At 38.2% G+C, this 12385-nt stretch overlaps 1 protein-coding gene across 1 annotated transcript; it reads left to right on the top strand.

Moving 5' to 3' along the window:
• The first annotated feature begins 1005 nt into the window (after positions 1–1005).
• Positions 1006–11346, top strand: MPZL2 (myelin protein zero-like 2). The gene is made up of 6 exons (XM_008574914.1): positions 1006–1227; positions 2216–2382; positions 2673–2883; positions 5304–5451; positions 7786–7855; positions 9920–11346. Exons 1-5 carry the CDS (start codon positions 1170–1172, stop codon positions 7841–7843), a joined length of 642 nt encoding a protein of 213 aa, XP_008573136.1. The 5' UTR covers positions 1006–1169; the 3' UTR covers positions 7844–7855; positions 9920–11346.
• Positions 11347–12385: the final 1039 nt, after the last annotated feature.

The following is a 12385-nucleotide window of genomic DNA, read 5'->3' as shown; positions in this document are numbered from 1 at the left end:
TCATTAATCTGTAACAATTACCCTCCCTCTTTCCAGACGAGGAAGTACCTTTCCCCATTTAAATTCCTCAACTCTCTAGACCTCTCAGACAGATGGCTGCCCTAAAAATGGCAGATTAAATCTTAGGCACAAAAAAGTTATTATGAAAATCTTCTCCTCGAGAGTCTTCTGTTTAATTATTCATATTAGCTGTTATTTTGTGGAAAGAGCACTAAACTATTTAGAAAAGTTCTGGTTTCACTGCTTACCAGCTGTGCAACCTTGGGCAAATCATTTCCCTTCCTTGGGCTCCTTGCGTCCTCACTGGTAAAATGGAGATGCTTCACAGGGATGTTGTGGAGATGAAACTACAAGCAGGAAAGCACTTTGCAAATGGTATTGAGATGGTAGGGAAAATAGGTGGGGATGATGTCCTGATTCTTCTTTAAATCCTTTGAAGATAAAGGATCTTTAAGTCCTGATTCTTCTTTAAATCCTTTGAAGATAAAGGATCTTTAAACCCTGAGATTTGATTTGGTCAGTTTGTTTCAGCTGGGCCTCAAGGAAAGCTACAAGCTAGAAAAGGTGCTGAAATCCTTGTGGTAACATTTAGCTAAACTTGAGGGTATCTGCTATGGGATTTTTTCTTCCATAGAGGGTTCTAAGGAATTCTGACTCTTGTTTTAGAGTTGTAGGGAATCACTCCTGGGCTAATGTGGCCCCAGGGCGGTCCTTTGGGAAGTGGAATCACTGCAAAGTGGTTTCAACATTCACTTCCCAGGCAAAAGCTTGTTTTAAAAAGGGTGTGTGTGGGCCAAGCCCAAAGCAGCCTGGGACATTTCAGACTGGCACCACCTCCTTTGCTGTTTCTGAGGCCATCCAGAGGCCAGAGCCCTGTCAGATTAACTGAAAAGTAAAGAGAGGACTTCAGAGTTTGGGACTTTGTGCAGACGTGCTCGTAGTGTAGAGGGCGGGAAGGAGGAAGGGAGGCAGGGCGTTGGGAGCTAAGGCCCCACCTTTCATTCCAACAGAGTGCACAAGCGGAGTGGGATGAGTCACCGGCATAGGTGAGGGACTCATACTTCTCTCTCTGGGAAAACGCGGTGCTCGCTCCTGGAGTGGTCTTGGAGGGGTGCTGGAGCCTTCCGTCTGCCCAGTCTGGTCTCTGGGGCCAGGGCTGGGTTTCCCTCATGTATGGCAAGAAACCTATGCGTGTGGTGCTGCTTCTCCTTGGCACACAGCTCACAGGTAGGAGCCGGCAGGCTTCTCTCAGCATTTCCTCCGTCATTCCCTACCCTGTAAAGTTAGCTAATGGTCTAAGAAGTCACAAGAGTTTTGTTAGAGCCTGAGCTGCAGTTGCAGCTCGCTTTGGTTCAGGCTTTACTGAAACTGGGGTTGGTGGGTTGCTCTGGGGGAACTGCTTTTGGACAAACAGGTTTAGGTGTTTGTGCTGCCAGTGATACAGGCACAGAGAGGGCTTTCTAAGCTCAGGTTACACACCATTTTTTTGTGGCTGCTCTCAACCTCCCGTTGCTGGCAGGACTTGGCACTTGGATATCTGTGTGGGGGTCTTGTCTGGAACTCTCAGTAGCACTGGGAAAGCAGAGATTGCTAAAGAAAGAGACCCACTGTGGTTTTGAAACTGCCCCAACACGCACATTCTAAGTGTAAATATCATGGTAAAAAATGCCACGTGGTATAAAGGTTCCAGGGGTACAGGCAGCATAAGCTGTTGGAGTTGATCAATTCAATCTCTATGGAAGCCTAGCTAACAGTATGAAATCCACATAACAAGGGCTTTTTCTGGAAAACTTACCTGCTAGGAGACCATTTTACGTACAATACATAATGCTTAATCTTAATACATAACGTAATGTCTGATCGATGTTATGGTTCTACTAATTTTTTGTTTCTGCTTTCAATTTTATTTGCCGACGTTTATAGTTGTCATAACAGTTTTGAAGTCAGTACCAAAAGGCTAGGGAATCAGGCTGTGCAGAGAGTAAGAGCACTAGGAAGGCTCACTGTGTGGTATTTTTAGTTGTCATATGGAATGGGAGGGTCAAGGGCACATGTAGGTAGGAGTACACAGACTCTGAGTGAAGTAAGATTGGGAGCTGGGGCACCTCCATTCTGCTTTATGTCCTACTCAGAAATTTATTTTGGAAGTGTCAGCAGAAGTTCTCACAGTACTACACCCCTTATTAACCCTGCCTTTTCCTTTTCTTCATTGCAGCTCTTTGGCCTATAGCAGCTGTGGAAATTTACACCTCCCGGGTGCTGGAGGCTGTTAATGGGACAGATGCTCGGTTAAAATGCACTTTTTCCAGCTTTGCCCCTGTGGGTGATGCTCTAACAGTGACCTGGAATTTCCGTCCTCTAGATGGGGGACCAGAGCAGTTTGTAAGTAGATTATTGTCATTTTCCAGGGGACCCTTCCTTAGGAAAATAATGTCAGTCCATCTCTCCTTGCTCTTCCTGTATTTTTCTTAGCAATAAGTACAGGGTGAAGCTGGGGAACAATTCTTGGGACAGAGACCGACAGAACTGAGAGGCCAGTGAAGGGGAAAGCAGGCAAGAGAGCTGCAAACAGGACAGTTAGGCTTGCTGGTGTTTCACTTCCACTCCCACCACCTCAGCCTTCTTGCACAGGTACTGAATAAGAAAAACCTTTTTCCATTTCTCCTCTCTAGGTATTCTACTACCACCTGGATCCCTTCAAACCCATGAGTGGGCGATTCAAGGACCGGGTGGTCTGGGATGGGAACCCTGAGCGGTATGATGTCTCCATCATCCTCTGGAAGTTGCAGTTTGATGACAATGGGACATACACCTGTCAGGTGAAGAACCCACCTGATGTTGATGGGCTGATAGGGGAGATCCGGCTCAGCGTCGTGCAAACTGGTAGGTTTCGCAGGGAGAAGTGGTTTTGGGAAGTGTGAGAATTGTAGAAAAGAGAGGGGCAATCTTTTGTGATGACTGAAAGGGAGCTGGGAACTTCAGAGGGAGACAAGAATCCTGGGGTAAAAAGAGAAAGGCTTTGTTTGATGTGGAAAGAAACAGAAAGTAAAGCAAAGGGACCCAAGGAATCTGTTACAAAAATGGCATTGAGATCGTGAAAAGGAGAGGAAGCAACTCTCTGATAAAAGGCTAACAATAGTTCTATTCATTCACTCATTTATTCAAGATACTTATTGAATATTTACTCTGTGCCAGGCATTGTCCAAAGTGCTTGACATGCATATCTCCATAGAGACTCAGTTTCCTCATTGGTAAAATGGAAGGCAGTAAATGCACAATTAACTGATGAGATATGTAAAGATTAAATAAAGTATCATGTAAAGCCCCTGACACATGGAAGGTACTCAATAAATGTTAGCTACCATTATTAGCATCTGCCTCCTAGAGTGGTTGCAGGCATTAAGTGAGACAGTGCACGTCAAACACTTATCCGAAGTCATATAGCTGATAAATGGAATAATTTAGGATTCAAACCCAAGCATCTTTGACTGTAAAACTGTGCTCCAAACTAGTGCATTGTATTGCCTGCACCTCTTTAAAGTACAACCTGGAAAACTGTGCCAGGTAACAAATAGCAAAGTACACAGAACTTATAGTTGCAGATCTGGGTTTGAATCATTGCTACAATTTATCAGCTATAAATAAATCTTATTTTCTCATCTATAAAGTGAGAATAATATAGTGAGGATTTTGGTGAAGATAAAATGAGATAATAAATGTGAACATTTCCCAAACTCTGAATTGTATTGAAAATTATAATACCTACCATACATTGAGTATTTATTATGTGCAGGCACAGCATGGAACAATTTATATGAATTATTTTATTTTTTATAAGAACTCAGGAAATGGATATTGTTTTTTTTTCCTTTTTGTCTTTTTTCGTGTCCGGCAATGGATCGCAACCCTCAGTGTCGCGCCCATACCGGACCGGGACCGGCAACGGGATCACAACCCTCGGTGTTGCTCCCGCACCTCGCTCAGCCAGTGAGCGGGAACCGGTCTGTATGTGGGATCCGAACCCTCGGTAGCAGTGCGCCACCGGGCCAGCCCAGGAAATGGATATTGTTATCTCTGTTTTATAATGAGACTGAAGCTAAATAAGTTAATTACCACAATCACAAAGCTAGTAAATGGTAGAGCTGATATTTTAATCCACCTCTCTCTGGTGTGTGCTCTTAACCAACATACAGTACTACCACCCTAAATGGATAAGCCTGTAAAGTAGTATGATTTCTTCCTTTCATTTCTAGTATACTTTAAAACCATCTCTCAAGGCCCTACCAAGAGAGAGCTGTGTGACCTTAGAGAAGTCATTTGAGTATCAAAATAAGTAATATAATGCCTTTGGACCTCAGTTTCTTCATCTGCAAAATGAACAGGTTAGACAAGAAATCAATGGTTCTTAAATATATATCAGGATCACTACTCTGAGAATCTAATGAAAGCCATGGCCCTGTTTCACAAAAAATGGAGACACACACAATGAGACATGGATTCTGTGGCCTTGTGGACCACACCCTTCCTTTCCCATCCTCTTTCATGGACTCAAGGCTGGGAATCCCTGGGCTAGACATTCTCGAATGTCCTTTTTGACTCTGAGGGCATACTGAAGTTTATATCAGACATCAACCTAAAGGACAGGAGAACCTGTCTTCACAGACTCTGGTCTGGTATAGGGTCCTTTCCTCTGGGTTCCCTCTTCCATCATTTATCCACTAGACTAATTAATGATTTACCTGCCTAACTTCCCAGGTGGCAAGAGCTACTTCAGGGTAATGTCTTTTTTGGCTTTCTATTTCCACCACAGTGCCTGGAACATAGTAGACCCTTAGTAAATCTGAATGACAGAGGTGAGAGGGAGGGGGAGAAATGAGTTGGGTATTAGGTTTGAATAGGTTAGCAATAATCTTATCCCACTATGTAGTTCAGCCCACCCATTGGTCCTCAAAACTTTAGTGTGCATCATGATCAACTGCAGGATATGTTAAAACACAGATTGCTGGGCCCAACCCCTAGGTTTTCTAATTCAGTAGGTCTGGGATGGGGCTTGAAAATTTGCATTTCAGTTTTCAAGTGATATTGTTGCTGCTACTTCTAGGACCACACTGTGAGAACTACTTAAGTATCTGTATGGCTTTCCTACTGCTAGTAGGATTTATATGGTAATATGGTATTTCGTAATTAAAGGTATGAAAAAGGAAGATTCCATTCGATGATGAAACACATCCCTATTATGTCTCTAGACTTCATCATAGTCCTTCTCTTTTTAGAATACAAGTTTGACCTTTTTCTCTTTGCAGTACGCTTCTCTGAGATCTACTTCCTGGCTCTGGCCATTGGCTCTGCCTGTGCACTGATGGTCATCATAGTAATTGTGGTGGTCCTCTTCCAGCATTTCCGGAAAAAGCGAAGGGCTGAGAGAGCTGATAAAGTGGTGGAGATAAAATCGTAAGGCTGGGCAGTTCTGGGAAAGTCTTTAACACTCTTACAGTGACTCTTGGTATTTTGTAATGGGGCTAAATAATAGTTGAACAGATGTTTTTCCCTTTGAGTAAATCCTATATAAAAGAATTCAAATTCACAGGATAGATAAATTAGGTGTGAATTAGTAGCTTTACAGAAGATTTTACAAAAGATTTCATCATAGGATTTCTTTACTATGCAGGATTTGATGTTATAAAAAAAATCTGGTTATGTAAAGCTTTTCTAAAGTATTCTTTACTTTTAAAGTGAAGCACACATTTGTAAGAACCACTTGGGTAGGCAGTAAGCAGAGCCACTCTGAATCAGAGCCTAGGAAAGTCTGCTGTGCTGATAGTAGGTGCTTGGTAAATATATTTTTCAATTGAGATAAAATTTACATAATATAAAATTCACCCTTTTAATATTCACAAAGTTGTGCAACAATCATCATGTTTTCAAGTTTCATACATGTTATAGCATGTACTAGTACCTTTCCTTTCTATTGTTAAAATTTTTTAAAATTTACTTTTAATTGACATGTATTGATTGTCCATATTATGAGGTACAGAGTTACATTTCAATACATATGTATTCAAATCAGGATAATTAGCATATTTATCATCAAAATTTATCATTTCTTCGTGATGAGAACATTTGAGCTCCTTTCTTCTAGCCATTTACTTCATTCCTTTTCATGGCTGGATAATGGTATTTCATTGTATGGATATACAACATATTTATCCATTGATCAATGATGGGCATTTAGGTTTTTTTTGGTTATTATGACTAATGCAACATGCTACAAGTTTTTGTGTAAACATGTTTTCAATTCTCCTAACAATGGAATTGTTGGGTCATATGGTAACTGTTTAATTTTTGTGGGAGTTGCCAAACTGTTTCCCAAAACAGCTGCACAATTTTATATTTCCGTCAGTGATATATGCATGTTCCAAATTTGCCACATCCGCATCAACACTTGCTATTGTCAGTCTTTTTTTTTTTGTCCTTTTTGAGACCTGCCACACCGCGCTCAGCCAGTGAGTGCTGTGAGCGCACCGGTCGTCCCTATATAGGATCCGAACCTGCGGCGGGAGCGTTGCTGCCCTCCCAGCGCCGCACTCTCCCGAGTGCGCCACGGGCTCGGCCCCTTATTGTCAGTCTTTTTGATTCCAGCCATCTAGTGGTTGTGAAATGGTACCTCACTGAGGTCTGCATTTACATTTTCCTAATGGTTAATGATGTTGAGCATCTTTCCATGTGCTCAACATCAACATTTTATTGGCCATTTGATATATTATTTGGAGATACATCTACTCAGATAGTTTGCTAATTTTAAAATGCGGTTGGTTATTTGTCTTTTTACTGTGGAGTTCCAAGAGTTCTTTATGTATTTTGGATACTAGTCCCTTATAAGAGATATGACTTGCAATTATTTTCTCTCACCCCGTGGGTTATCTTTTTACTTTCCTGATAATGTCCTCTGACACATAAGTTTTAAATTTTGATGAAGTCCAATTTATCTAATTTTTCCTTTTGTTGCTAGTGCTTCTGTTTCATATCTATGAAACCATTGCCTAATCTAAGGTCATAAAGATTTATACCTATGTTTTCTTCTAAGAGTTTCATAGTTTTAGTTCTTACATTTAAGTCTGTGATTCTTTATTTATTTTTTTGGCAGCTGGCTGGTACAAGGATCTGAATCCTTGACCTTGGTGTTATACAAGGCTGTGCTCTAACCAACTAAACAGCCAGCTCTGATTTTTGAGTTAATTTTTGTATGTGGTTGAGGTAGGAGACCAAATTCATTCTTTTGCAAGTGTATATCCAGTTGTCCCACCATTTGTTTCTTTTCCTCAGTAAATATTTACTGAGCTAAATATAATTGATTTTAAAGAGCCTACAAACCCAATTCTGAGATTCTGGTTTGAGTAGAACATAATCAGTGAAGATGATTTCTAGGTCAATACAGAACTTTTTCTTTTTTGAGTAAAGGGTAGAAATTAGAGGTAGGATACTAATGGTAAAGTAAGGTGTCTGCTTTAAACCTCTGGAGTTCCCAAGTCAGATTGCAAATTGTATTCCCTTACTTTCTGAAAAGTGTATAAGTTCAGATACTCAGGGTCATGTGGAAGTATGAGTATAATTAATTAGATGGCACTAGTGGTTTAGCTTTCTGTAAGCTTGAATGTTCTCCCAGGTGCATGTAATTCCTCCTAAAATATGGGAGGGAAAATACCTTACCTGAAACCTCTGTAGGATTTGCCTCCCTTGCTTTTTGTCTTGTTCACCTGATATTTGGTTTCTGCTGCTTTGTTACAGAAAAGAAGAGGAAAGGCTCAATCAAGAAAAAAAGGTCTCTATTTATTTAGAAGACTAACATTCCTACATGGTAAGGTTCACAAATGGGTTGATTTCTTTCCTCAGCTTTCTGACCTGTCTGGCCCGTCTCTAATGTGGATCTCCCAGATTACTTTATATAACTGTTAGATGTTTCCTATACAAAATTAGAGGAGCTGGGTCAGGGAGATAAAAGTTTAGTTTTCTATTAATCTACCCCTTTCAGTGTATTTTGTGCAAAGGATTAAGAAGCTAGACTCACGCCATTAAAGCTAAGAGAATTATAAAGTTATTTGAGACTTTGGGGTTATATTTACCACCACCAATAATAATAAACTTTCAACATGTAAATACATGAAGATTTTGTAATAAAAAGATTAATATCTGCTTTTTTTTTTAAAAAAAAATAAACCAATCATGGCATTAAGAGAGTGACTCAATAGACATGTCTGAGATTTTGACAGGAGAACTTTCATGTTCTTTGAAATCAATTTCTTTTTTTTTGTTGTTGTTGTCTTTTTAGTGACTGGTAAGGGGATCGCAACCCTTGGCCTGAAATCAATTTCAACTCCTCCTCTCATTTAGTTATTGGAACTATGAATCTAGTTTTGGTAGTGCATAATTTTGTTTTTCTAGTTTTCAGGTTTATCAGGCTTAAAAGGTAGGATAATTTATTTTTCATAGGCTCAGAATTTCTCCCATTCTTTGAAATAGGTCCACACGTTTCTAGATGTTGTAAATCAGGACATGCAAACTTGAATTTTACACTCACAATATATGAAAATTCTTAACATTAATGCCTTTAACCTGTAAAACTGGCTCTCCTAAATGAGAGGAAATTTTTATAGACTATTATTAGTTGCAAAGAGAATCACATTTTTACAGGCTAAAGCTCTAGTGAAAAACTTAGAGGATTTATAAAATAGAATAAGGAGAAAAATGATTGTATTGTAAAACCAGAACATTAAACTTGGTATTTGGGAGTTCTTACCAAGATCAACTGTCTTTTCATTTTATTTATTAAGAATATTCATGAGATACAAATTATCAGAAATTGCTTTTATATACCGTGTCCCCACCCAATTGTCCCCTAACTACCCTCCCCCTCTCCCCCCTACTCCGCTTTGGAGCCCTAGGAATGTTCCCTCCCTCTGTAAGACCACTGCACTACTGTGGTCTTTCCTTCCTTCCTTTCTCTCTTAGCTTCCACATATGAGTGAACACATGTAGTATTTATCCCTCTGTGTTTTGCTTATTTCACTCAACTGTCTTTTTAAAATCAAGTAGATTCTCTAGCAAGTCAGGGTCATGGAAAATAAAAATGGGGGCTGTTTTAGATTAAAAGTAATTTAAGAGACTGGCACAATCAAGGGCAATATGTGATCCCTAATTGGATGGATACTAGTTTGAACAATCTAGTTCTAAAAAAACTTGAAGAGTGACTGGGAAAATCTTGAATATGAATAATATTAGGGAATTATTGTTAGTTTTTATTAAGTACAATAACAATGTTGTGGTTATATGGGAAAATGTTCCTATTTTAAAAATGCAAACTAGAGAATGTAAGGGTAAATGTCAGTAATTTGCTTTAAAAAGTTCAGCCAAAAAACAAAAAAAAAGGAAATAAGACAAAAAATGCTTTAAAATTAGGTGATGGGTGAATTCCGTACACTGCCTTTCTACTTTTCTGTATGTGTGATTTTTATAATGGGGTGGGGGTGGGGAGAGATATGAGATGTATGTGTGCGAGTGAGCTGTGGATCATCCAACTCCATGCGAGGCACTTAGAGGCTATGCATTAAGGACACTCACTCTGAGAACTACATAATAAGGATCAGGAAACTTCTTTTAAAGTTAAATTATGGAGAGAATAAGAATATTTTCTTTCAGAATGGAGAATGGGGGCTGGCCGGTTAGCTTAGGTGCTGATAACACTAAGGTTCAAGATTTGATCCCTGTACTGGCCAGCCGCCAAAACAAAACAAACAAAAAACCCCAAACAGAATGGACGGACAAATAGATCTAATAACATATATGTAATTCATACCAGGTACTCCTATTGCATTCTTCCCAAATATACTTATTATCCAACTTTAACTTTTGTTTTGTATTTTAGGAAGCTGAAGATTTCCAAGAACAAGAACCTTAGTATTCCTTGAGTAAATGGAAACTTTTCTTTGGCTTTTCCGGTTGTGACCTGTCTTCCAACCAGTTCTGCAGCACATACCCACCTAGATAAGCAGTATCCCTCTGGAGCCAGCATAGGGCTCTTCTCCGGCAGATACCACCACTCACACATGACCTCATTACTGAGGTTTTATTTAATTTCAGAGTGCAAATATTTTTCAAATACTCATTAGCTTTTATAATATAAGAAGTTACATTTTGCCCTTAAACTCTCCTTCTGGATTATGACTTGTATACACATATGTGGGTACTTCAAAAAATTGATGGAAAGATTCATGTTATATTCTAGTTCTATTTTTCCATGAAAAATACTTGTATACTGGCATCAAAGGAGATAAAGCCAACTTGTCTGTCATGACATTTCCTTTCACATAACTAGTTTCTTTACAGCATCTCTTGCAACTAAAGTTAATGTGTTTACTCTTTCCTTCTCATAGTCAAAAGCTGAGCTAAGTCTCCAGCTGTTTTTAATTGACTAACAGTAAATCCTAAATTCAAACTGTTAAACAAGTTTGATTTTTATGGCTCTCTGAAGTATGTGACACACCTTGTTTTACTGAGTTTCTTTCAGTATCCTAGGTGATAGGGGTTAGATCCAAGGTTTACAGTAGCACAAGTCTAAATCAAACTACAAAAGGGCACATAAATACTAATAGATTGACAAATGCCACCTCAGGATGAATCAGTTATCACCTTTTTTTTGTGCTGTGAAAAATAATTAACTGTGTAGGTCTTTCATGAGCACTGATAAGACTATTTAGCTTACTGTTTTCCCTCCAATTCAATGATCTGTAACAGAGCAAACTCTATACTCATTTGCAGACTGTAATCATTAAGCAGTGTAATAGAGGGATTCTGAAAAAGTACACTACAACTTTGAAAATGTACGTCTGGTGAAAAAAATCAACCCTAAATTATAATTTTGCACAGTATTATACAAAGGTCTGAGAACTGGAAGAGATTTACATTTTTTCTTTTTATTTTCTTAGTTGTAATTTATTGCTTATTTTGGGAGGGAGGATTTGGTACGGAGCAAAGAAATACCAAAACTATTTTAACTGAATGAAACATACTTTATTCTTTTTTCCCTTATATCGACAGATAAAGCAAACTTTATAAATGGGCTATAAAAAAAAGTGTCTAGTTTCCCAGTGTCTTTCCAAACGTAAGCTACAGGAGCATTTGTTCAAAGAATAGAAAACATCTAAAAGTTTAGGCCCAAGATTAATTTTTACGACCTGATATTTTCAGTTTTCATTGACTGAGCTGCAGATATTATTTTTTAGCAAACTGAAAATTTCAAATAGATTGTATTAAAAGATGCTGGACCCTTGATATTTTTTCCAATACTATTTTTAAAAAATTGTTATAATTTAAATAGGAAACTTGATTCTGAAATTCATGTCACATCTGTTTCATTCTGCCTTTTATACTGTCTAAAAAAGTAAAGTTTCAATACCCAGTTTTAAAACTAAAAATTAGATTTGAAGTCTATATTACCTCTAATACGTATTTTATATTCTTTTTTTTTTTTTGGCAGCTGGCCAGTACATATCTAAAAATTAGATTTGAAGTCTATATTACCTCTAATACGTATTTTATATTCTTTTTTTTTTTGGCAGCTGGCCAGTACATGGAACTGAGCCCTTGACCTTGGTGTTACAAAACTGCACTCTTAACTGAGCAACCGGCCAGCCCCACATTTTATATTTTTCTTCATAATTAAACATTTTAAAATATAACTGGATATTTCTTCAAACAGATGGCCTGTTTGATGTTCTATAAGTGTAATGAAGAAGTAGTTAAAAACTCATGATTTTTTCCTGCAAAACTTGTCTTTGCTAAATACTCAAGGGGTAACATAGCCTTGTTGTTTAGTATCTTCTTTCTAAAGAGCACTTTTATATTGTAACTTATTTTTATTATGTCTTTAACACTATGTAAATAAACGTTTAGTAATAAAGAGTTATCAATTATATGATTTGCTTATCTACAAATCAAAAAATTTTACATAGCAGGTAACAAAACAGATGAGTATGTGTTTTATTTCTACTGAAAAATTTTCTTGGTAGAGACAACCTGGAAGTCAATAGATAGAATTAATTTCTACTGGATAAATAAAAGTATATGCATTTCCACAGAATTTTCACAAATTGCCTTGGATACCTGGGAATTGGGCTGAACACATAACTTAGTTTGGGGACTCTTTCAAAGGCACAGTATCAATGATTCTATTTGGTACCCCAGCATTACTCTTAACAAGAAACTGCCAGCTTTCAAGTCTAGTAAAGGGATGGGATGTCAAGTTATTAAATCTTCTCAAAAGTTGGCGCATATTTTTGTTTCCCTCCTACCTTCACTAAACGTGGCAATTCCAGAGTAGGTTACTAACGAT

The sequence above is a fragment of the Galeopterus variegatus genome, unplaced genomic scaffold, assembly GCF_000696425.1.
Source record: "Galeopterus variegatus unplaced genomic scaffold, G_variegatus-3.0.2 Scaffold1119, whole genome shotgun sequence".
Taxonomy (NCBI): Eukaryota; Metazoa; Chordata; class Mammalia; order Dermoptera; family Cynocephalidae; genus Galeopterus; species Galeopterus variegatus.
The sequence above is the reverse complement of the archived record's forward strand: the minus strand, read 5'-3'. Positions and strand labels throughout refer to the sequence as shown.

Bases quoted from the DNA above. Each gene is read 5' to 3' on its own strand.
- MPZL2 (XM_008574914.1), top strand. From the start codon at position 1,170: ATGTATGGCAAGAAACCTATGCGTGTGGTGCTGCTTCTCCTTGGCACA. The intron at 1,228-2,215 runs GTAGGAGCCGGC...TCTTCATTGCAG, and splicing joins CCTTGGCACACAGCTCACAG to CTCTTTGGCCTATAGCAGCT. The intron at 2,383-2,672 runs GTAAGTAGATTA...TCTCCTCTCTAG, and splicing joins ATGGGGGACCAGAGCAGTTT to GTATTCTACTACCACCTGGA.